The sequence below is a fragment of the Bos indicus genome, chromosome 21 (assembly GCF_029378745.1).
Source record: "Bos indicus isolate NIAB-ARS_2022 breed Sahiwal x Tharparkar chromosome 21, NIAB-ARS_B.indTharparkar_mat_pri_1.0, whole genome shotgun sequence".
Classification (NCBI taxonomy): Eukaryota; Metazoa; Chordata; class Mammalia; order Artiodactyla; family Bovidae; genus Bos; species Bos indicus.
This window is the reverse complement of record NC_091780.1, coordinates 46,096,708-46,122,020: the sequence shown is the minus strand read 5'-3', so window position 1 is coordinate 46,122,020 and position 25,313 is coordinate 46,096,708. Positions and strand designations below refer to the sequence as shown.

At 35.5% G+C, this 25,313-nt stretch overlaps 1 protein-coding gene across 7 annotated transcripts in view; it reads left to right on the top strand.

Moving 5' to 3' along the window:
* The window catches only part of RALGAPA1 (Ral GTPase activating protein catalytic subunit alpha 1), a 210,700-nt gene that overhangs the window by 38,727 nt on the left and 146,660 nt on the right, over positions 1–25,313 (top strand). For 6 of the 7 annotated variants that reach the window (XM_019983417.2, XM_019983419.2, XM_070775459.1 and 3 more), the window contains exons 2-10: positions 1,240–1,350; positions 1,902–1,951; positions 4,761–4,818; positions 9,348–9,391; positions 13,795–13,972; positions 15,611–15,726; positions 20,365–20,503; positions 21,525–21,733; positions 23,561–23,800. In XM_019983417.2, the coding sequence (XP_019838976.2) occupies positions 1,240–1,350; positions 1,902–1,951; positions 4,761–4,818; positions 9,348–9,391; positions 13,795–13,972; positions 15,611–15,726; positions 20,365–20,503; positions 21,525–21,733; positions 23,561–23,800 (1,145 nt within the window). Of the gene's footprint in view, positions 1–1,239; positions 1,351–1,901; positions 1,952–4,760; positions 4,819–9,347; positions 9,392–13,794; positions 13,973–15,610; positions 15,727–20,364; positions 20,504–21,524; positions 21,734–23,560; positions 23,801–24,409; positions 24,463–25,313 lie in introns of those variants that run through there. The other variant, XM_070775460.1, reaches the window with a different exon arrangement.

The window sequence follows — 25,313 nt, the reverse complement described above, 5'->3', positions numbered from 1 at the left end:
ACTCCGGTATTCTTGCCTGGAGAATCCCCATGTACAGAGGAGCCTGGCGGGCTGCAGTCCATGAGGTTGCAAAGCATTGGACAAGACAGAGTGACTAAGCACAAGCACCTATATACCTGTATAGGTGTCTTGCTTTAAATGATAAATGCCATTTCCTTAGTTTGCACTTAAGACATTTCATGACATATCAAGGCTATTTTTTCCATTTTATTTTTATCAAAATGCTCAAAGCTAGCCAAAATAAATGAATTTTCTGCATTCTATCCTGTTTCTTCATGTTTTTGTTTATGCCAAATATGTCTTACTTATTCAAAACCACCACATCATATCCAAATACCTTCCTGTCCGTAAAGATCTTTTCACATAATACATTCTCTGTCAAAGCTTTTCTTCTTTTCCCACCTTCACTCCTTCCTGTGTTTCGAAAGTAATTTTGTGTTAGTACCTAACACAGCAGCTGCTGTGCTGCTTGCTAAGTCACGTCAGTTGTGTCCGACTCTGTGCGACCCCATAGACGGCGGCCCACCAGGCTCCCGTCCCTGGGATTCTCCAGGCAAGCATACTGGAGTGGGTTGCCATTTCTTTCTCCAGTGCATGAAAGTGAAAAGTGAAAGTGAAGTTGCTCAGTCTTTTCCAAGTCTTCGCGACCCCATGGACTGTAGCCTACCAGGCTCCTCCGTCCGTGGGATTTCCCAGGCAAGAGTACTGGAGTGGGTTACCATTGCCTTCTCTTGCTGCTGTGGATACAATTAAATGTTTAGTTTTCTGTGCTCTGGACTACACTGACAGTTCTTATAACAGTATTTTATGAGTTTTGTAATACTTAAATCCCTATTTGTAAAGCCGGCTGTTAGATATTTAAAATAAAATGTATTTTAGTCATGTTTTATTACTCTTAGAAATACTGATTTTTAACTGTCCTGGGGAGAAGTTACAAAATGTAAGCTGTGAGTTGAAAATAAAACTTGGTTTGGTTAATGATTTTGGGTGAATCTTTCTGAGACATTGTTTTCTTCAAAGATTATGATAACCTGATTTGGCCAGTTTTTAAAATTAAAACTAAATAAAATCTTTAAAAACTTAAGTTGTGAGAATAAGGTATAAATAAATCTCTCAAATATTTTAATAGAAGTTTAAGAGCAGTTCTTTGACATTTTTGAAGGAAACTTGCCACAGTAAATATTTGCTGAACATGATATAAATAGTAATCACTAAAAATTGTTTTCATTTATTTTTCAGAGAATGCAGAATCCATTGATCTTAAACAGTTTTTTGACCAACATTTTTCACATATATATTATGTGTTTTTTGAGAATTTTGTTACTATTGAAGCTAGTCTTAAACAGAAAGGTAAGATGTTAAAATCAATCCTGGCTTACGCTGATGTTTCAAATAATTGTCATAAACATTCACTTAAAATAGACTTTTTCACATTGGAATTTTAGTATTATTTCACTTCTCCTCTCAGATGGCTTGTAGACACCCTGCTCACACTGTGGGTTAGTAGTATTAATAATACCCTTATTATTTTGAAAAGGCTTAGAAGATTGGCCTTTTCTCTGGTCAGATTTGTTTTCTCACCTTTACTCTGCCCTAGGGCCATGTGTCAGGTTTGAGCAGTCATTTTCATAATTTCATTTTTAAGAGCTCACTTAAGTGTTTACCACAATATATTATTATTTATTTTTTAGACATAAATATGTAGAACCTAAATGTAATTGTCTAAAAAAAGTAGAGATGCTATGATATTGTCTACACATTGAACAGAATACACTTTAAATATTTTATTAAAGAATCACTGAGAAAAAACTATGCCTGAAATATTTTAAGCTTTTTAAGTGGTTGTTGACATTGAGGACAAAATGATAATGTTTAAATATTTTTCTGTAAAAATGTTTTAGGTCACAAGTCTCAAAGGGAGGAATTGGATGCTATACTTTTTATTTTTGAGGTACGTACCTACCCATGTAACTTTTTTCCCCAAATTAATTTTTGGAACATACAAAGGAATATATTGAATATTAACAAGCACTGTGAATCTGCCATGCTTTTTAAAAACTAAATTCTATTGTTTAACCTAAAAAAATTTCTGAGGTATATTTTAGGTACAGATAGAATTAATGGTTTTATGCATTTGAAGTCACAATTGGTACAATATTTATGGTGTTTACAAGCAATAAAAATTTTAATTTGTGGGATGTTTACACAAATGGAGAATTTTTTTTAAGAAATTCTAAAACATACTTACTTGAGAGGATAAATTCATGGAACTGTTATATACTTAAGGAGTTCATAGTTTCTGCTTTAACTGCTTTTCATTGAAAACTTGTATAGAATAATTTTAAACATTTTATACATTGTTGTTCTACCACATTACTTTTTATTGGGGCGGGGCAAGTTTGTATTGCTAAATAAGCAGAAAGAAGTAACAACATATGATACTCTGTTAAAACTTCTGTTTTATTTTTGGCACAGTGATAAAAATGAGGGACACACATGCTTTTCAAATAACTCCTTACTCTTCATTCTGGTTTTCAAATCGAATAGTGATAGGAGTATTCCAATCTTTATTGAGGATTTTAGCAATCAGGAAACAGCCAGGATTAATTAGACCTTGTGTTTTGAAAGGCATAAAGAATTTAGAAATCAGTTTCTAAAGATTGAACTATTCTATTTACTGCTAATTAAAATTCACTGTTTTGTATATTGACTATTTTAGTATGGTTTAGAAGAATTTAAAGAATTTGATCTTTCTCAGTTGCTGAGTCAGTCACAGCTTAAAAAAAGAGTTTTTTTTTAAGCATTCCAAAAGAAGTAACTGGTTTGATACCTAGTTCTGCAGTTAATTTTCGTTAGTCATTAACCCTGAGGAATTTGCTCATATTTACCTCCCAAAGTGTTTGCATTAATTGTTTACAAGGGGAATATTAAAGCATGGATATTTTGAGAAAGAATAAAAAAGTATGTACAGAGAAAAGATAATTCCTGGAAAGTATTCCTTCAGACATTTGTGAAACTATATTTAGGAAATTGAGATCATTGACTAGTTAATAGAAGCTCTTTCAGGGTATTCCTTCTATTAAAGCATAATCCTTAGTTTTCTGTATGTAATATATACTGGTCATTTGTTAATCTGAACTGAAATGTTTGTCTATAATCCATCACTAAATTTCATTAGGAAAAGAACTGTTAAATGTAGGGTTTTTATCTTTTGGAAAAAATACTTAACCTGGGTGCTGTTTTTGTACTTATGATGGTTAACAATATCTGACTTGCACCTTTAGAGACTAATGATTTAAAAGATCAAGAAATTATCTAAATAAACTGATTTCCTTTTTCTGGAATAAGGTGCATCATTGTGGAACGTTATGACATAGGATTGATACTCTGTTTTCTTCTGTGTAGTTAAGAGTGTACATGATTTCTTTCATCTTTATATTACTGAATAAAAAGATGATAAAGTGTAATTTAGTAGTGATAATGTAGAAGTACTTTAAGTAGTTCACAAACTTGTCCTTTTAGTTTTCTATAATTTTAGCTCTTTCCATACCGCAATAAATATAATTATACAGTTGCTGGCTAAGTATGGGAGAAATGTAGGAGGGCAAGGCTGAAGAATTTTCTGTATCTTATGTGGGAATAGCACCTGTCTGTGAAGAACTTTATAATTTCTTTATCATCCTCTTATATAAGAAGGACTAGAGACGATTATCAAAAGGAAGATAGAGAAGTGTAAAAACAGGCATACCATTCTTTGAACAGAATAGTATGAAAGCACTAATTCTGGAAATAGGAATATGGAAGCTGGAATCTGTTTTTCCACTTTCTAACCTAAGCACATTTTTTAACCTGTTATGGCAAACGAAATCACTCCTTTTAGGATGGTTTTGAGGATTAATGAAATATCCTTTATATAAAGTGTCTATTATTTGGCCCTTATGAACATTCAATTAATGTTGACTCTAAATAGTAATAAAATAGAGCAGCAATAATAACAAATACCATTCAGCAAGCAGATGAGTATTGAGAACATAGTTCAACAGCATAGTAAGGCAGCTATTGAAGTAGAATAATTCATACAGGTGCAATATGTAGAGGAAAATAAAGACAAAATTTTGAAGATATTATATGTAAGAAATATTCCAAACTTGTAGAAGTATGTATGGGTTAGCTTAACCATAGGGCTCCTGAATTTAAAAAATTTTTTCTCATACCTATAGCCGTTATAATATATAAGTATCTTTGGGTTCATGTGATTAATTTAGTACAAGTATTTGATAGGATTTTTGTGAAAGCAAAATATTTCCCCTCTTAGGTTTATCAAAATAGGAGAAAGAAAGAACTACTTGAAGAGAAAATATAAGATACTAGTATCTAAAAGAATTTAGAACAGATCAGTAGTTTCCACAGAAAGTCTAATAGAAAACAAGCATTAAAAAATACAGCATTTATTCACTGAAGAGAAATATAATTTTTACATCATTATAAAAGATAAATTTCATCAATTTCCTGTTCCAAGACTTAGTTAGTATAGCTTGTTGATTTCTGGAGTTTTCAGATAATGATCAGTATGCCAGTGCTGAAGTAGTGCCACTACCATCAGACTAGCTCAGAGATGATTTTGTATTTGTAATACTATCTTCTGCATAAGAAACTCTTAAAGGCTTTGTGTAAGTTCTTTAATTTTTCACGTTGTTCAAGATGTGGACTTGTTACTTGCTTTTCATACTTTTCTTTGTTTTATTCATATTGATTTTTAGAAAATTTTACAACTTCTTCCAGAAAGAATTCATCAGCGATGGCAGTTTCATAGTATTGGTAAGTAATGTAAATACTATTTCACATTTGAAATAAATGATAATATTTGAACATATTCTGTTAATGAGTTGGTTATTACTTGAAATGAGTTCATAGTTTATATTTTAGTAAAAATAAATAAAGAATACAGAATTAAACTTTCTGGGAATATAAGATAAAAACATACATGAAGGCCTGTTAAGTTTCATAGTGGCATGTTAAATTTCTTTGATCCACCTGTTGTTACTGTGAACATGTTAGCAATAATGATGAACTATAAAGCCTAAAAATAAAAGTAGATTCTACATCAAAGTAAATATTCTGTAATCAGAAATGGAAGACGAAATGCAAAGTGCCAAGTATAAGAGAGCCATGGGTTCCAGGTTTGAAAGCAAGCAGTGTAAAGTTGGCAGTTTGCTCCATTAAAAAAAAAAAAGAGGGAACCTGGGGTTTAGCTTACTGCTTGAAGAGCCAAAGTAGAACTTCCCAGATCAAGAAATGAAGCTGAAAAGGAAAAGGGGAAAGGAAAAACATGCAGCCCTGCTGTAGATTACTGTGAAGAACCAGATAGGCAGGTCATAGGCTTCTCTTACAAGGAGTTAAGCCAAGATGCTGGCTGGCTTGGAGTCTGGTTCTTTCATAATCATAGCATTGCCACAGGACTCTCTGACTCTCATTGTAAGCCTTTTTTCCCTCTTGGATGAAAAAGGAATCTGCAGGTAGGCAATTTCTGGCTTTGGTTCAGTGTCTCACTTAGAACAAAGGTGATTGCTAGTGATTCTCGTGGCCTTTCTCTTGTGGTGAATACACAGCCAGCCACCATATCTACGTTGTTGAAGTAGAATGTTATAGGCCTTATATTCATTTGTAAAAATTGTATTTTCCTTTTAAAAAAGAGTCATAGGTTTATTTAGGCCCTACAATTCTTAATCAGTTGTAGCAAATAAAATCTGTGAGGCTTTGAAACTATACGTCATCCCAATTAGCAGTTCTGGAAGCAAAAGAAACTACATATAGGATGGATATTGATGCAGGGGCTAAAAAAGACAAAATTTTATTTTTTTTAATTTATTTTAAAAATTTATTTTATTTTTTAACTTTATAATATTGTATTGATTTTGCCATATATCAAAATGAATCCACCACAGGTATACATGTGTTCCTCATCCTGAACCCTCCTCCCTCCCCGTACCATCCCTCTGAGTCGTCCCATTGCACCAGCCCCAAGCATCCAGTATCGTGCATCGAACCTGGACTGGCGACTCGTTTCATATATGATATTATACATATTTCAATGCCATTCTCCCAAATCATCCTACCCTCTCCCTCTCCCACAGAATCCAAAAGACTGTTCTGTACATCAGTGATAATAAAGCCTGTTGAGAATAAACTTTTTTGATAAAGCTCAAGACTAAAAATGATGTGTCCTTAATATATAAAGAACTCTGGCAACTCAGTAAGACAGATAAGTTTTTTAAATATGCAAAATATTTGCATATATATCATACCAAAGCGGAGAAGGCAATGGCAACACACTCCAGTACTCTTGCCTGGAAAATCCCATGGACGGAGGGGCCTGGTGGGCTGCAGTCCATGGGGTTGCTAGGAGTCGGACACAACTGAGCAACTTCACTTTATTTTTTCACTTTCATGCATTGGAGAAGGAAATGGCAACCCACTCCAGTGTTCTTGCCTGGAGAATCCCAGGGACCGGGGGGAGCCTGCTGGGCTTCCGTCCATGGGGTTGCACAGAGTCGGACACGACTGAAGCGACTTAGCAGCAGCATACCAAAGAAGACATATAAATTGCTAATAAGCATGATAAGGTGCTTAATAGAATAGGGAAATCCTATTTTTTATTTCATAATCATTAAAATGTTCTTGGTTATCTATGAAACTTCTCTAGACATCTGAACTTGTAAAGTTTTTCTACTGAGGAATGTAGTCTTCAATATGTAAAAGAGCTTTGGGCTATCTAGTTGTCATGTTTAGTAGTATTCCAGTAAATGTCCAATTTGAGAAGATATATCAGTGGTCATTTTCTTTGTCACTCCTCCTCCTCCAAGTCGCTTCAGTCGTGTCCAACTCTGTGTGACCCCATAGACAGCAGCCCACCAGGCTCCCCCGTCCCTGGGATTCTCCAGGCAAGAACACTGGAGTGGGTTGCCATTTCCTTCTCCAATGCATGAAAGTGAAAAGTGAAAGTGAAGTCGCTCTGTCTTGTCCGATTCTTAGCGACCCCGTGGACTGCAGCCTACCAGGCTCCTCCATCCATGGGATTTTCCAGGCAAGAGTAAGAATCCTTAAAAAAAGTAACTTGAACAACTTTACGCTAACAAGTTAGGCAGTTTTTTCTTTAACATATTTATTTATTTGACTATGCTGAGTCTTTGTTGCAGCATGTGAGATCTAGTTCCCTGACCAGGGATGGAACCCAGGCCCCCTATATTTGGGAGTATGGAATCTTAGGCACTGGATTACCAGGGAAGACCCAAGGCAGTTTTAATAAAATCAGCAAATTTATAGAAAGATAGAAATTATTCAAACTGACTCAAAAAAGAATGTGCTCAGTCCCTCAGTTGTGTCCCACTCTTTGTGACCCCGTGGACTGTAGCCTGCCAGGCTTTTCTTTCCATGGCATTTTCCAGGCAGAAATAGTGGAGTGGGTTGCCCTTTCCTTCTCCAGTGGATCTTCCCAGCCTAGGGACTGAACCCACATTTCCTGCACTGGTGGCAGATTCTTTACCACTGAGCCACCTGGAAGCCCTCATTTAGATTACTCACTCTCAGTGCTGCTGCCAGAAAAGCTGTATTCCATTTTGTATCTCCTTGGGTCTGTCGTTGTTCCCTGTTGTTGAATACTTTAAAAACATCTACTAATTGAGAAGGTTTCATTTCAAATATACCATCTAATTTCTATAATTTTTTAATCTCTGGGGCTCTTAAAGTAACAATTATAAATCTTCTCACAAAGGAAAGCTTAATTCCAAATATCTTAAAAAGATGTAATATCAATTGGTCACAAACTCTTTCAGAAAATAAAGGAACTCTTCCCAGTCTATGTACATGTCTATTATTATCTTGATAATAAAGCCAGATTAAAGACCTCACAAAAGAACACAGTAGTGTTCAATATCCATCATAAACACAGAGGCAAAAATCTTTAATAATTTATTAACAAACTAAATTTAGTAGTATGACAAAAAGACTATGTAAATGGTAACCAATTGGGATTTATCTCAGGGATGCAAGGTTGGTTTAATATTTGATAAGCATTTTGTGAAAAATACAGTATTAATAGAATAAATGACAAAACCACCTGTAATGCTGACTGTGATGTTTACTTGACTGTAATGCCAGTAGCAGAAAAAGCATCCGACAGAATTTACTGCCCATGCATGATTAAAAACGCTTATCAGATGTGATTAGTTTTCCACTTCTTTTTCTCTTCCAGGGTTCAATCGGTGATACTACAATGCATTTAGCATGTATAGATTTTTTAGGAGAGCTAATTAAGACCAAGGCTTTATATAGAATTGTTTTAAGAAGCTGAATTTGCTCAGACACGAGGAAGGGAATTGCAGATAAATCAACACGATTTGTTGAAATATTAAAACTTATTTTAGTACGATAAATAAAACTTAAGCAATAGAGTCACAGTCTTAATCATTTTATATATATATTTCATATAAAAATTTGTAATCTTAGTGTTACTAGAAAGAATAAAGATGCAAGATTAGAACAAATAGCTGTAGAGGAAATTTTGTTACTGGTATAAATTTTAAACATAGAAACTATTTCTAAATATTTTATAGATTTATAAATAGTAATAAAATATTTTTGGAAATAATAACAAAATCTGGATAAGATTTCTTTTGGGGAGGGAAGCAGGAAAATGATTCAGGATGAGTTCATGGGAGGCTTAAGTGATACTTATATAAAACATTATAAATAACAAATAAATGAAATCTTGAAATTATAGGAAACATGAGACTATTTAGATTTGTTCAAACTGAATGGTGGACTTCTGGTTTTGAATATTATTTCATTATTTTATTATAGCTTTGAAATATTGTATAATTATAAGAAAAAGTATTTTGAATACTCTGAGTATTTTGAAAAGAAAAAGTAGTACAGGGGAAACGTTTGTTAAGAAATACTACAGTTTCAGGTGTTTATTTGATTAACTATAAAATTTTCTACAGTGGTTTTTATTTGTATTAGTGATGGTAAAAGTATTTATTTATATTCTTCAGTTCAATTCAGTAAAATATATAGATTGTTGCCTTAAATGCAATTTTGGTTTTATTGTTTGTTTATTAAAAATAGGATAAATCATATTTAATTCCAGTAAACCATGTGTTAAAATGGTGACTTTTTATATGCCCTCTATCCCAAGACTATGGCCAGAGGGATGTTAAGGTCACCAAGAATAATTTGGAGGTGACCAGGGACTTGTTTTTAAAGTATTTTCAAGTCTTACTGATAACTCTTGACATTTAGAAATGATCATTAAGATATGAATGTTTAAAATCATGTTTTCTTTTCAGGATTGATTTTAAAGAAACTACTACACACAGGAAACTCCTTGAAGGTATAATGTAATTATATTTCTTTTTTATATTTAAAAAGTTATTTGAATTGATTATTTTCAGCTGTGCTGGGTCTTCGTTGCTGCACAGGCTTTTTCTAGTTGTGGCAAGCGAGGGCTACTCCAGTTGTGTCCTGGCTTCTCATTGCAGTGGCTTTTCTTGTGGCTCCCAGGCTGTCAAGTACAGGCTTGGTAGTTGTGGCACTCAGGCCTGGTTGCTCTGTGGCATGTGGGATCTTTCTGGACAGGAATTGAACCCTTGTGTCCTACATTGGCAGGTGGATTCTTTACCACTGAGCCACCGGGAAAGCCCCATTTCTGTAGGTTTTTTTTTTTTTTTTTTTAACTGAGTAAAGCATATAGTCAACTGCTCCACTTGCCTGTATCATTGTTTTCCTAAATAAATATGAATAATCTTCAGTTCCCTGGATTGAAGTGAAATCACTTAAAAAATAGCAGCATGCTCAGTATACATGAGGTTGACCATGCTATTGAAAACTTTTTGTGGCTTTACCACTGCATTTGACTCATTTGGCAGAAACATAGTCAGCTCTTGATGTCCATGGGCTCTACATCCATATCATTTTATATATCGGACTTGAGCATATGCTGATTTTGGTATCCATGGTAGGGGAGGTCCTGGAAGCATTACCTCATAGATACTGAGGGACAACTGTGCTTTGCCCTGTGGTCCCCAGAAGATAAAAATTATTAAGCTATTCAACAAATAATTCTTCATTTTACCATAGCTATCCTGAGATATAGAGGGAAGTAGTACATCTGTTAAAAATGGTTTGTTCATTATTATTATTTTGTCTTCTTTTTTATTATTCCATTGTGCTGTGGTTAGAAAAGCTTCTCAGTCCAAAAGCGTCTTGCTGTAAGTTGGGTAAAAGTCTCATTGTTGTAGGTACTTTTGGTGTCAAGGTTTGGGTTTGCAGTACAACGGGATAAGCCTTCGTACAGCTTTGTCCTGTTTCTAACTGAACTGAGAGGGTGGCAACAGATGTCTAGCTTTGGCAGTGGCTGTTTACAAACCATGCATGTGTGCTAAGTTGCTTCAGTTGTGTCCAACTCTGTGCTACCCTGTGGACTGTAGCCCACCAGGCTCCTCTGTCCAGGATTCTTCAGGCAAGAATACAAGTGTGGGTTGCCATACCCTTCTCAAGGGGATTTTTCCGACCCAGGGATTGAGCCTTGATTCTGTTACATCTCCTGCATTGGCAGGTTGGTTCTTTACCACTAGCACCACCTTGGAAGCTCAGTTGTGTACAAAGCTGTGATAGAGGAATATCTGAAGCTATCAGTGAGGTTAGGTTAGTGAAGAACTTTGTGGTTTGCTTGGCGATTTGGAGTTTGCTTTGTTTTCTCCTTTTGTCTTCCTGAAAGAGCATTCTTCAGTTTAAATATGTATTTTCTGTGTATTGGGCATTGTTCTAGTTGTTTAAAGATACAGTAATAGGCCAAATTTGCCCTTTAGAAGCAAATTAAATACATGAGATAATTTCAGGCTGCTAAGCCTTTAAAGGACAGGAGCAGTGAGTTAGCAGTGCATCCGGATCTCCATGACCATTCCTCCTTTTAGCAGTTAATAGTTATACCAAGGAGTGGTCATTGCCGTCTCTCCTTTCTTCTTGGATTAGAGTGGCAATGTGGGGAAGAACGGAAGTTAACAAGAAGGAAATGATTTTGATTTTCTATAAGTGAAAGTTATAGTGTAAAAATTACCTGATAGCTTTAAGTAGTTCAGTTCAGTTCAGTCATTGAGTTATGTCCAATTCTTTGTGACCCCATGAACCGCAACACGCCAGGCCTCCCTGTCCGTCATCAACACCCAGAATCTACCCAAACCCATGTCCATCGAGTCAGTGATGCCATCCAACCATCTCATCCTCTGTCGTCCCCTTCTCCTCCTGCCCTCAATCTTTCCCAGCATCAGGGTCTTTTCCAATGAGTCAACTCTTCGCATGGGGTGGCCAAAGTATTGGAGTTTCAGCTTCAGCATCAGTCCTTCCAATGAACACCCAGGACTGATTTCCTTTAGGATGGACTAGTTGGATTTCCTTGCAGTCCAAGGGACTCTCAAGAGTCTTCTCCAACACCACAGTTGAAAAGCATCAATTCTTCAGTACTCAGCTTTCTTTATAGTCCAACTCTCACATCCACACATGACCACTGGAAAAACCATAGCCTTGACTAGATGGACCTTTGTTGGCAAAGGAATGTCTCTGCTTTTTAATATGCTGACTAGGTTGGTCATAACTTTCCTTCCAAGGAGTAAGCGTCTTTTGATTTCATGACTGCAGTCACCTTCTACAGTGCTTTTGGAGCCCAGAAAAATAAAGTCAGCCACTGTTTCCACTGTTTCTCCATCTATTTGCCATGAAGCGATGGGACCGGATGCCATGATCTTAGTTTTCTGAATGTTGAGCTTTAAGCCAACTTTTTCACTCTCCTCTTTTACTTTCATCAAGAGGCTCTTTAGTTCTTTACTTTCTGCCATAAGGGTAGTGTCATCTCCATATCTGAGGCTATTGATATTTTTCCTGGCAGTCTTGATTCCAGCTTGTGTTTCTTCCAGCCCAGCGTTTCTCATGATGTACTCTGCATAGAAGTTAAATAAGCAGGGTGACAATATACAGCCTTGACGTACTCCTTTTCCTATTTGGAACCAGTCTGTTGTTCCATGTCCAGTTCTAACTGTTGGTTCCTGACCTGCATATAGGTTTCTCAAGAGGCAGGTCAGGTGGTCTGGTATTCCCATCTCTTTCAGAATTTTTCATAGTTTATTGTGATTCACACAGTCAAAGGCTTTGTCATAGTCAATAAAGCAGAAATAGATATTTTTCTGGAACTCTCTTGCTTTTTTGATGATGCAGCGGATGTTGGCAATTTGATCTCTGGTTCCTCTGCCTTTTCTAAAACCAGCTTGAACATCTGAAAGTTCACGTTTCATGTATTGCTGAAGCCTGGGTTGGAGAATTTTAAGCATTACTTTACTAGCGTGTGAGATGAGTGCAGTTGTGTGGTAGTTTGAGCATTCTTTGGCATTACCATTCTTTGGGATTGGAATGAAAACCGACCTATTCCAGTCCTGTGGCCACTGCCGAGTTTTCCAAATTTGCTGGCATATTGAGTGCAGCACTTTCACAGCATCATCTTTCAGGATGTGAAATAGCTCAAATGGAATTCCATCACCTCCACTAGCTTTGTTCATAGTGATGTTTCCTAAAGCCCACTTAACTTCACATTCCAGGATGTCTGGCTCTAGGTCAGTGATCACACCATCGTGATTATCTGGGTCATGAAGATCTTTTTTGTAAAGTTCTTCTGTATATTCTTGCCACCTCTTCTTAATATCTTCTGCTTCCATTAGGTCCCTACCATTTCTGTCCTTTATTGAGCCCATCTTTGCATGAAATGTTCCCTTGGTATCTCTAATTTTCCTGAAGAGATCTCTAGTCTTTCCCATTCTATTGTTTTCCTCTACTTCTTTGCATTGATGGCTGAGGGAGGCTTTCTTCTCTCTCCTTGCTATTCTTTGGAACTCTGCATTCAAATGGGAATACCTTTCCTTTTCTCCTTTACTTTTCGCTCCTTTCTTTTCACAGCCATTTGTAAAGCCTCCCCAGACAGCCATTTTGCTTTTTTGCATTTCTTTTTCTTGGGATGGTCTTGATTCCTGTCTCCTGTACAGTGTCACGTACCTCCATCCATAGTTCATCAGGCACTCTATCGGATCTAGTCCCTTAAATCTTAAATCTCTTAAAGCCCCGACCAGTAACGCTGAAGAAGGTGAAGTTGAACAGTTCTATGAAGACCTACAAGACCTTCTAGAACTAATACCCAGAGAAGATGTCCTTTTCATCATAGGGGACTGGAATGCAAAAGTAGGAAGTCAAGAAACACCTGGAGTAACAGGCAAATTTGGCCTTGGAGTACAGAATGAAGCAGGGCAAAGGCTAATAGAGTTCTGCCAAGAGAACACATTGGTTGTAGCAAACACCCTCTTCCAACAACACAAGAGAAGACCACACATGGGCATCACCAGATGGTCGACACTGAAATCAGATTGATTATATTCTTTGCAGCCAAAGATGGAGAAGCTCTATACAGTCAGCAAAAACAAGACCAGGAGCTGACTGTGGCTCAGATCATGAACTCCTTAGGTAGTTAGACACCAAGTTTATTTGTTCAGAATCCATAAATTTAGATTTATAAGTGCTAAGGGGGTCAGTAAATTATCATGGCTATCATTCTGTCTCCCTCTCCTGCCTGCCTTCCTTTTCTTCCTCTTCTTTGGAGAGTATCAGTCTGTAACCATCTTCCAGAGAATTTTGGCGTGGAAGGAAGAAAATATTTCCATTTTAAATTAAACTACTGTTTTTCATTTCATTTCATTTTAGATTAGGCGGGAAGGTGTTCGGCTTTTCTTATTATGGTTGCAAGCTCTTCAGAATAACTGTAGCAAAGAACAGCTTTGGATGTTTTCATGCTTAATCCCCGGATTTTCAGCACCACAGTCTGAATATGGACCTCGAACTTTAGATAACCTCATTAATCCTCCACTCAACCTTCAAGAAAGTAAGATTCATCTTTTCCATCATTATTTTAAAAATTTTGTGTAGTTTGTTAATATATATTTTAAAATATCTGTACATTTTTAACTGGTTAATCCAAGGCCATGTTTTTAAATGTGGGATTTATAAAACAAAACTCATGGAGAAAGGATTCATGGTTGCTGGGGGAGGCGGGGGGTGGTTTGAACAGGGGAGCGCGTGGGATTTGAGGGTGGGCAAAATTGGTGAAGGGGATTTAGAGTTACAAACTTCTTGTCAGAAAGTAAATAAAATAAGTCATCAGGATGTAGTGGACAGCATGGGAACTGTAGTTGATGACAACTGTTGTGAATTTGAAAGTTGCTAAGAAACTAAATATTAGAAGTTCTTACCACAAGAAAAAAATTTTTTTTGTAATTTTGGTGACAGATGGTAACTACTTATTCGGGTGATTATTTTATAGTGCATACAAATGTTGAATCATGTACACCTGAAACTAATATAATGTATGTCAGTAAAAAATGTAAATAAATAATTTTAAAACATCCAGGTATAATGAGGCCAACAGATCAGGAGATGATTGCTGTTAAAAGATAGCTTGTTACTCATAGTTCCCAGGAGAAGTGGTTGTGCCACACCAAGGAGGGTGGTCACACAGGGAAACACCAGGGTCAGTCGAGGATGGGGCTTGGAGGGTAGGGGTGGATATCATGGGCAAGAGCTCAGTCAGAAATGTGTGAAGTAGGGTGAGCATGTCTAAGTCTGGCTACCTAGTCCTAAGGGTCATTAGGTTAGGGGACTAGTAGCCCTGAATGTATGGAGAAGGAAATGGCAACCCACTCCAGTGTTCTTGCCTGGAGAATCCCAGGGACGGGGGAGCCTGGTAGGCTGCCGTCTATGGGGTCGCACAGAGTCGGACACGACTGAAGTGACTTAGCAGCAGCAGCAGCAGCAGCCCTGAGTATAAGAGCCCAACAGGGGAAGTGGTAGAGATATGGGCTCTGGATATTTAGTTTGTATTTGAAAGGCAAACTTTCAGGCCTGTAGTTTTCTCTCTCTAGGAATTAGCTGTGCGAGAGGCTTTCTCACTAGGGCCTGTAAGACCCCTGTTATTGTTTAATATAGGCCATTTTTACATTTAATTTTGAATTGTCATATATCAGCTTGTATCCTTAGGTAAGTTCTCTTTCTTTCTGGAAGGGAAATATTAATAGTATATCATCCTTTGAATAAAGATGCTACCTTAAGAAGTGTGGACATTACCTAGGGTAATCAGATTGTCCTTTAATTGATGAATAAGCATAGTATTATATGTTTTTATAATATTTATGGAATTTTGTCATGTACACTTTTAATCTGAATTTGAAAATATGAGCAGTTCTTTTGCAGGCCAACGTTATTCACTCTTAATCCCTGAATATCTGTCCATCCCTTGTCACATTTCCTTGATCAGGGCTTCATGAAACAGTGGATTATTAAAGTTGTTGGTGGTTGTGATGGGCTGTCAATATGACCTTAGGTTTATTTCAAGTTTCAGTCATTAGAATATTCTCAAGCTTTGCTTATTCTTTGCTTATCCGTTTTGTAGTTAAATTTTATACTAACTATAAATAGTTAAATATTCTTAAATTTGTGGTTATACCAAACTTTTGTCTTTGGATAGCTCAAGTCACTATAGAGGAAATCACTCCACTTGTCCCCCCACAATCAGGAGATAAAGGACAAGAAGATCTTACAAGCTATTTTCTTGAAGCACTTTTAAAATATATAGTAATTCAGGTATGTGTAATCTTCTTTTATATCACCCTTCTTACTATCCTGTGGGTAGTTCATTTTCAACTCCTTCCAGTTATGCTGTCATACTAGATACTTGCTTATTTTCCTAAAGGAGGAGTAACAGATTTTTAATTCTGAAAATATATGTTAGTATGCTCTTCCTGAAATAAAATCATTAGAGGGATTATGAACCTCTTAGAAAGGGAGCTGGAGAGAGAGATTTTTATAGTAGACTCTTTATAGTGTCAGCAAAAATAAGACCAGGAGCTGACTGTGACTCAGATCATGAACTCCTTATTGCCCAATTCAGACTTAAATTGAAGAAAGTAGGGAAAACCAGTAGACCATTCAGGAATGACCTAAATCTAATCCCTTATGACTATACAATGGAAGTGACAAATAGATTCAAGGGATTAGATTTGATAGAGTGCCCAAAGAACTATGGACAGAGGTTTGTGACATTTTATAGGAGGCAGGGATCAAGACCATCCCCAAGAAAAAGAAATGCAAGAAGGCAAAATGGTTGTCTGAGGAAGCCTTACAAACAGCTATGAAAAGAAGAGAAGTGAAGACAAAGGAGGGAAGGAAAGATATACCTATTTAAATGCAGGGTTCCAGAGAATATCAAGGAGAGATAAGAAAGCCTTCCTCAGTGATCAGTGCAAAGAAATAGAGGAAAGCAGTAGAATGGGAAAGACTAGAGATCTCTTCAAGAAAATTAGAGATACCAAGGGAATATTTCATACAAAGATAGGCTCAATAAAGGACAGAAATGGTATGGACCTAACAGAAGCAGAAGATATTAAGAAGAGGTGGCAAGAATACACAGAAGAACTGTACAGAAAAGATCTTCATGACCCAGATAATCACAATGGTGTGATCACTCATCTAGAGCCAGATATCCTGTGAAGTGATATGAGCCATAGGAATGTGAAGTCAAGTGGGCCTTAGGAAGCATCACTACAAACAAAGCTAGTGGAGGTGATGGAATTCCATTTGAGCTATTTCAAATCCTGAAAGATGATGCTCTAAAAGTGCTACACTCAATATGCCAGCAAATTTGGAAGACTCAGCAGTGGCCACAGGACTGGAATAGGTCGGTTTTCATTCCAATCCCATAGAAAGACAATGCCAAAGAATGCTCAAACTACCACACAATTGCACTCACCTCACACACTAGCAAAGTAATGCTCAAAATCATCCAAGCCAGGCTTTAACAGTATGTGAACTGTGAACTTCCAGATGTTCAAGCTGGATTTAGAAAAGGCAAAGGAACCAGAGATCAAATTGCCAACATCCGCTGGATCATGGAAAAAGCAAGGGAGTTCCAGAAAAACATCTGTTTCTGCTTTATTGACTATGCCAAAGTCTTTGACTGTGTGGATCACAACAAACTGTGGAAAATCCAAGAGATGGGAATACCAGACCACCTGACCTGCCTCCTGAGATATCTGTATGCAGGTCAAAAAGCAACAGTTAGAACTGGACATGGAACGAGACTGGTTCCAAAACGGGAAAGGAGTACATCAGGGCTGTGTATTGTCACCCTGCTTAACTTAAATGCAGAGTAAGTACATCATGAGAAATGCTGGATTGGATGAAGCACAAGCTGGAATCAAGATTGCTAGGACAAATATCAATAACCTCAGATATGCAGATGACCACCCTTATGGCAGAAAATGAAGAATACCAAAGAGCCTCTTGATGAAAGTGAAAGAGGAGAGTGAAAAAGCTGGCTTAAAACTCAGCATTCAGAAAACTAAGATCATGGCATCCGGTCCCATCATTTCATGGCAAATAGGTGGGAAAACAGTGAGAGACTTTATTTTGGGAGACTCCAAAATCACTGCAGATGGTGACTGCAACCATGAAATTAAAAGACACTTACTTCTTGGAAGGAAAGTTATGACCAACCTAGACAGCTTATTAAAAAGCGGAGACATTACTTTGTTAACAAAGGTCCGTCTAGTCAAAGCTATGGTTTTTCCAGTAGTCATGTATGGATGTGAGAGTAGCACTATAAAGAAGGCTGAGCACCAAGGAATTGATGCTTTTGAACTGTGGTGTTGGAGAAGAGTCTTGAGAGTCCCTTGGACAGCAAGGAGATCCAGCCAGTGAGTGCATCCTAAAGGAAATCAGTCTTGAATATTCATTGGAAGGACTGATGCTGAAGCCGAAACTCCCAGTACTTTGGCCGCCTGATGCAAAGAACTGACTCATTTGAAAAGACCCTGATACAGGAAAGATTGAAGGCAGGAGGAGAAGGGGATGACAGAGGATGAGGTAGTTGGATGGCATCACCGACTCGACGGACATGAGTTTGAGTACCAGGAGTTGGCGATGGAGAGGGAGGCCTGATGTGCTGCAGTCCATGAGGTCGCAAAGAATCAAACACGACTAAGCGACTGAACTGAACAGAATCTGAATTTTATGTGTATATACCTTATGCGAGCCAATTGTGTTTACTTTCTAGTCTTTCGTTTATAGTTAGCAGCTGTGGCACTTAAATGAAAGATGGTTTGATTTAGGGATCAATCTGACTAGAGGCAGCAATTGAGGAGGTGGACTGAGGATGCCCTTAGAGAGTGGAGAGATGTTATTTTTACTTAAACCTACTTGTACTTTCAAAAATTTTAGGTACATGTATTATGTAGGATAACCTGTTTGTTTTCATATATGAAATGTGCATATCCTGATTGATAAAACACTTTTAGCATATATACATTTCTTTTAATTGTTCTGAACACAAAAATTCCCTGTGTCTCAGAAACAAACCTTATGAAGTTAATATGCACCCTGAATGAGATGGCCAGGGTTTGAATCCTGACTGTGCATCTTACTGATAGTATGACTTTTGGTAAAGGACTTAACCTCTCTGTGCATCAAGTAAAAAGAAAAAAATAATACATATTCCATTTTGGTGTTTGGGGCTTAAGTAATTAGTGTATAGTATTTAGAATAACCAACTATGATATATAGTATGTGTTTTGTAGTGAGTCGTTACTGTTACTGTATTACCAGTTTTTATTTTTAAAATGTCTTTTGTACTTCATGTACATTTTTAAAATTGTTTTACTGGTTTATTGAGATACAGTAAACTGTAATGTTTGAAAAGTACATTTTAATCACAAAATAAAATAAAATTAAAAAAAAAAAAAGAAAAGTACATTTTGATGAATTTTATTACATGTAACCCCCCCCCCCAAGACCATCACAACAATCAAGATAATGAATGTATCTATCATCCCTAAAAATTCTCAGATTCCATAGTAATCCACCCTTCTGTACCTGCCTGCCACCCTTCATCATCTTGTTCCCCAGGCTACTGTTGATCTGATTTACTTTCACCGTAGTTTGCATCTTCTGTATTTTCATATAAATGGCATCATATTGTACCTCTATTTTTCTTTTATTTTTGGTCTGGCTTTTTTCTTTTTTAACCCAACATAATAATTTTAAAAATATTTATTATTGTATGTATCTACAGTTTGGTTCTTTTTATTGCTGAGTAACTTTTCAGTGTATGGATATGCTATGATTTGTTATCCAGTCATCTACTGATGGTATGGTGAATTGTTTCTAGTTTTGGGTTATTACAGATAAAACTACTATGATTATTGGTAAATAAGTCTTTGTGTGAATACAGACTTCTTTTCCCTTGGGCAAATACCTAGTAGTGGAATAGCTAGATTTTATGGTAAGGTGTATATTGACTCTTTTCCAAGTGCTTGTACCTTTTTATATTCCACTAGCTATGTTTGAAACTATAAAAGATTGCTTCATATACTCACCATCAGTTGATATGGTCAGTCTATAGTTTTAGTCATTCTAAAGTTAATGTATAGTAGTCTCTCGCTGTGGTCCACTCAGGTCCACTTTATTGTCCCCATATTTGGATATCTTCCTCAGCCTACTGGAGTTTTCACACCCTCTATTTCACAACTCTGCTCCTTCTGGCTTACTCCCCTCTACACTTCGTGGATACTTGGTAAGACTCTGAGTCCCCCCTGAACTACTGCCTCTGTTACACTCCCTCCATGGATGCCTCCTGTGGTCAGGCTCTGATTGCCTGCACTTGACTGACACTCTTTCATACCTTCCACTCTTCCCTCCCACATATGCCTGTTTTGTTTGACTTTTAGGTTGAATTATTCAGGAAGGGAGAAAGAGGAAAGAACACTATCATCTTTGTCAGTAGTAGAGCCGAGTTTTAAGTCAACTTTGACAGTTTTCCAGAGCACATTATAAGATTTTTGAAAGATAACATGTATCATTGGCCTCTTATACACAGATATTTTTCAATAAATACGATCTACACTACTACACAAGCCACTGTTGCTTGAATCTATGAATATGGAGGGCTGACCACAACATGACAGATGAATTTTTAAGTGCACGGAGGATCGGCACTTCAACCCCCAGGTTGTTCAGGGGTCAGCTGTGTATTGTATTTGCATGGCAGAATAAATATTCTATTTATATAAACATATGTACATACACAGATTTAGCTTTTTATCTTTGTGGTCTAAGTTTAGTTTATTGCTTAGGTAGCCTCTTATAAGCTTGTTTTTAACAGCTAGTATTTTTTTTTTCCTCTTTTTTTCCCTCCTAGAATGATTCTAATTTTTTGTTTATTTTTAGGTAAAAAGTTTAGAGTGGAAGAACAAAGAAAACCAAGAAAGAGGATTTTCATTTTTGTTTTCACATTTTAAGAAATATTATTTGCCTTATATTTTCCCAAACATCTGTAAGGAGAATAGTTTATATCATCCTGTACTTGGTAAGTAATCTTTGTAATTTTCTGAAATATATAATAGTAAAACATTCATCAATAGAAATTTAGCATTTATTATCTGCAGAAAACTTGCCACATTTAATTTGTATTGATTAATTGGAGATAGTATACCATGATTCATACTGAATGTCATACTGAAAGTACAATTTTATTAGTGTAGAATTTTCATTCCGAGTGAAGAGATTTATCAAAAACTTATTTCTGGGTATCACCTCTTGGAGAAGTTAGCCTACCAGGAATATTTGTGATTACAAATTAAATTTAATTCTAATGTTTGGTATCATCTTTAAACTATTTTGTAAAACTTTTTAAAGGTCCTTCAAAGGTTTGGTTTTGTATGTCTTTTTCAAATTCTATATGAATAATTATATTGTCATATATTTTGATCATATCTTGTTCCAGTATTTAGTGACTATGCCAAAATGTCTTTCGGAACCTTGAAGCTATAGCCTCAAGGACAAAGCCTGGGTTAGAAGTAGACCACTGCCATGTATAGAAGCCATTGACAGCCTGTATGTAGAACTGTCTTTTTTGCACAAAGATGTTTCTGTTTTAAGTTCTGCCAAGTTTAGACAGCTCACAAGCTTAGGCACAGTCATTAAGGCTGGTAGAAATGACTTAAATTAGAGTAGCAGACCTTTACCATTGAAAACAATATTTGCTTTAAAAATAATTTTTCTATGAAAATTCTCATACTTTGTATGATATCAAAATATGTGTCTCAGACCTAGTTAATTGAAGTGAGCTCTCATTAATTTTAAATGGCTCTGGAAATTTCTTAATATTTTTAATTATTTTTTTAGTGATATTTTTGCACATTTCATGTATCAGCTGTATATGTTTCAGTCTTCTAGATTCCCATGCTAATATCTAGCAAATTATTTTAAAATGTATTAATTCTATTTCTTAAATCAGGATATTATCACATTTTCTGAAATATTTAAAAACATAGATTTATCTAAGCATAATTCCTTTCCTATTTTGGTTTTTGTTTCAATGTGTGCAGATATCCCACAGATGAGACCAAAGCCACATTATGTCATGATCAAGAAGGATGCTGAAACCAATGAGGCAATCTATTGTACAAAGGAGCCTTTCATTAAGGCTCGTGTTATTGTCATTCGTTGGCTGGTTTCATTCTGGCTGGAGCCAAAGCCGCATACAGGACCTCATATTCCTGGGATGGAAGGTGAAGTCTTGCCCAAAAATATTCAGGTAATACACACCCAGAGCAAACTTGTTAAAGTTAAAAATGGGTTTAGGGATTTGTCCACTGATTTCAGTTCCTTAGATGCAGAACCCATTTAAAACAAATAATAACACTACATTCTTTTTATAAATGTATTTTGTAAATCCAGATTTTAATAAGCATTATAGAAACAATAGTTTTCTTAATGAAAAATGGAATTTGTAAAGTTGTAAAGTATAGAAGATAATTTCAGTCATATATAAGTCTCAGCTTATTTCTTTATTTCATGTTAATTTTACAGTTGTAAAATTAACAATTGTACAAATAAAAATATTCTGAATTGTGCAAATTCTTGCAGTTGGAAACAACTTGCAATTAAATGACCTTCATAGTTCTATTTACTTTTTATTTACTTTTTAAATATTTAGTTACTTATTTTGATTTCCCTAAGTCTTAGTTGTAGCACACGGGCTCAGTAGTTGCTCTGTAGCACATGGGATCTTAGTTACCCAACCAAGGACCAAACTCACGTTCCCTGAGTTGGGAGACAGATTCTTAACCACTGAACCACCAGGGAGGAAATCCCATTCATAGAGTACTGTTTTAAAGTCCTGTCACCGTGTCATGCCCCCTTTTTTTTCAGGAACACCGACTCTAGAAATGTGATGTAAAGTTACACAGCTATGCAGTGGAAGGACTAATATTTAAAATTCTGTATTTTTAATTAAACCATTACCCTCTTTTTTCACTTGCCCCTCCTCTCAATGTGTATTTTTTTTCCTGAAATTGTCTTTATTGCAGTGTTTTTATTTTTCCTTTTCTCATATTTCCTCATTTTAAAAATATTTTATATATGTGTGCTTTTTATACAACCTCTTTTAAGTACTTTAAAAGTTAAGTGGAGGTATAAAGTATGTTCATTAACATTCAGAAAATTTTACTTATATTCCCTCTAGCCTTTTATTTGTCTATAGCAGATTACGTGATGCGTTTTCCCCAAAACATTATGTTCTAGGTTCTCTACAAAAAGTTTTTGAATGTAGATACTCTCAAGCAGAACTGTTCTTTCAGATCCCAGAATTCAATAAACTAAACATAAGATTTTTTTTTTAGTTGGGAAGGCATATTTGAGATCATTTACATACTTAAAACCCTTTTATTTTATAGATGATAGAACTGAGACCAAAAATTGAATAATGTACCAGAAAGTATATTATCATGTTACTGTATAGTGACGTGTATAGTGCTACCTATCATACCATGGTAGTAATTTCTTTATTACTGCCTTAAGACTTTTGCTTTTTCCCTAAATTTAGCCATCATCTTCAGTCATGGTAAAAATTGTTAAGTTATTAGAATGCAGAGTTTTCTAATATATATTTTATGTTAGCTTCATTTCTACTTTTTCTGTCATTTTTTTTCTGTTCCTTTGGTTTTTTTAAGAAGTTTTTGCTTGCATAATCTTTGTTTATGATAAAATAGAGATGACTTTACACATTTAAGACAATAAATAATCCAGTTTTAAGGTATTTGTTATTGAAGATCAAGCTCACTCCATTGACATTATTCTTTTACCCAGTCTAATCGTAACTTGTTTGTGCTGCAAACACACTGAAAAACTTAATTGAGTAGATGTTTGGTGAGTATCACTATGTCACTTAGATATTGAGTTATTTCATTGCCATTTAATTATTTAGCATGGATTCTAAATGAAATTAAAATCTATTCCTAGATTTTAAACAATGCCATAAGTTACTTATAGAATGCTTTGAATTTTGTCAGTATTTGCTATTGGAAGACAAAATATTGAGTTAAAGGATGGTGATATTCTCCCCCTTTTGTTTTTATTTTAGAGAGCAGCTGCTAGTTTGGTATCCAGAGAAGAAAACAAAAATGATAATGCTGATAAAACAGATAGAAGTACAGAACCTGAACAGTCTCATTCCAACACAAGCACTCTCACGGAGCGAGAACCTAGCTCTTCTAGTCTCTGTAGTATTGATGAAGAGCATCTCACAGACATTGAAATAGTTCGCCGAGTTTTTTCTTCTAAAAGAAGTAACGTAAACTTTGTCACAGAGATATTTCGTCAGGTAAAATATCTCTCAATATTTTTAATTTGTAATATAAACTTTTGCCTTTAATATTGAATATACTGACTTTTAGCTATTTAGAATTTATTCTTCATGAAAAAAATTTTTTAAGTTCATATTTAGTTTATTTATAAAACTTACTACATTTAATCCTTGAATGTTTTCAGTTATTTTTTTAGTTTATGATAACTTTGGTTTAATAATTATCCCCCCAATATTTCTTCTGTTACCAGAATGATTTTCTTAGTGACTCACTTTATGGTTTGAAAGTTTTCTTCCTATAATTTATTAATAAGTTATAGTAAAGTTATTTATCTTTCACTCTAAAATTAATAAAAAATGATTTATGAATACAGAGTGTCTTTATCCTCCACGTGGAGGCTCGGTTTTGTCTTCTAAGGCATTCTGAAATTAAATTTGCTTAAGGCATATATTGTTTGGGGAATAAAATAAAGAAGAGGGAAGGGAAAATAATAAAAGCTATTTCACATAAAGATAGTTAAAAATTCCTAAGTGCACATTTTCAGTTACATAGAAATTTTATGGGAAAATAAACCTTTTGAAAACTAATCATTTGCTCTTAATAGCAAAGGTACTTAACTTTTACAGGTAAACATCATTGAGTTTTGTAGCTGAAGGGGATCATTCAAGTCTCACAGCAAGTAAGTGGTAGATCCTGGACTAAAAATCTGTTAGTGCTCTTTATTCTATGCTACACTGTCTTCACATGCCAGGGAGCTCTCCAGGCAAAGCAAATTTTCATCTCCTACATGTTTGTTGATATGTAAAAGAAAGCATGAGGCAGCATTAGCTTTGTCAGTTTAAGGTAAACAAACAAGTTGTAACATTTTGTCCAGCTTTGGCAGTGAGTTGCCAGCTTTAGGGTTTGGGTTGACAGAATATATGACAAGTGCGAAGGGAAAAGTATTTGACAAGTATGAGTGGACTACTTTGCTTATGGGAAAATATAAAGCTTATAGAACTATAAAGGTTTTCTAGTTCTTAACTCAGTTTGAGTATGTTTGTTTTTGTAGGAATTTGTTCATTACATTTGTTTTTAAATGCATTCTCTTATCTTTTTAAATCTCTGGAGCATTTATATTCATGTTTTTCCTTGTCATTCCTGTTAGTATTTGTTCCTTGTTTGTTTTTTCTTGATGATTCTTACCAGAGATTTGTCAGTTTTATTAGTCTTTGCAAAGAGTGAACTTTTGGCCTTGTTGATCCTCTGTGTTTTATGTTCATTTTCTCATTTGTTAATTTTGCTCCTTGTTATTTCTTTCTACTTTTCTTGATTTTATTTGATGGTTCTTTTGCTAGCTAATTTAATTAGTCTCACATTTTTTTCATATAAGCATTTTTGAGACAGTTATTTTACCTCTTAATGCTGTTTTGGCTACAGTCTACAAACTTTGTATGTGTATTATTCACTTCTAAATGTTTTATAATTTTCATGTTAATACCTTCTTTGACCTGTGAGTTATTTAGGTGTCCATCTTCCAAACAAATAAGA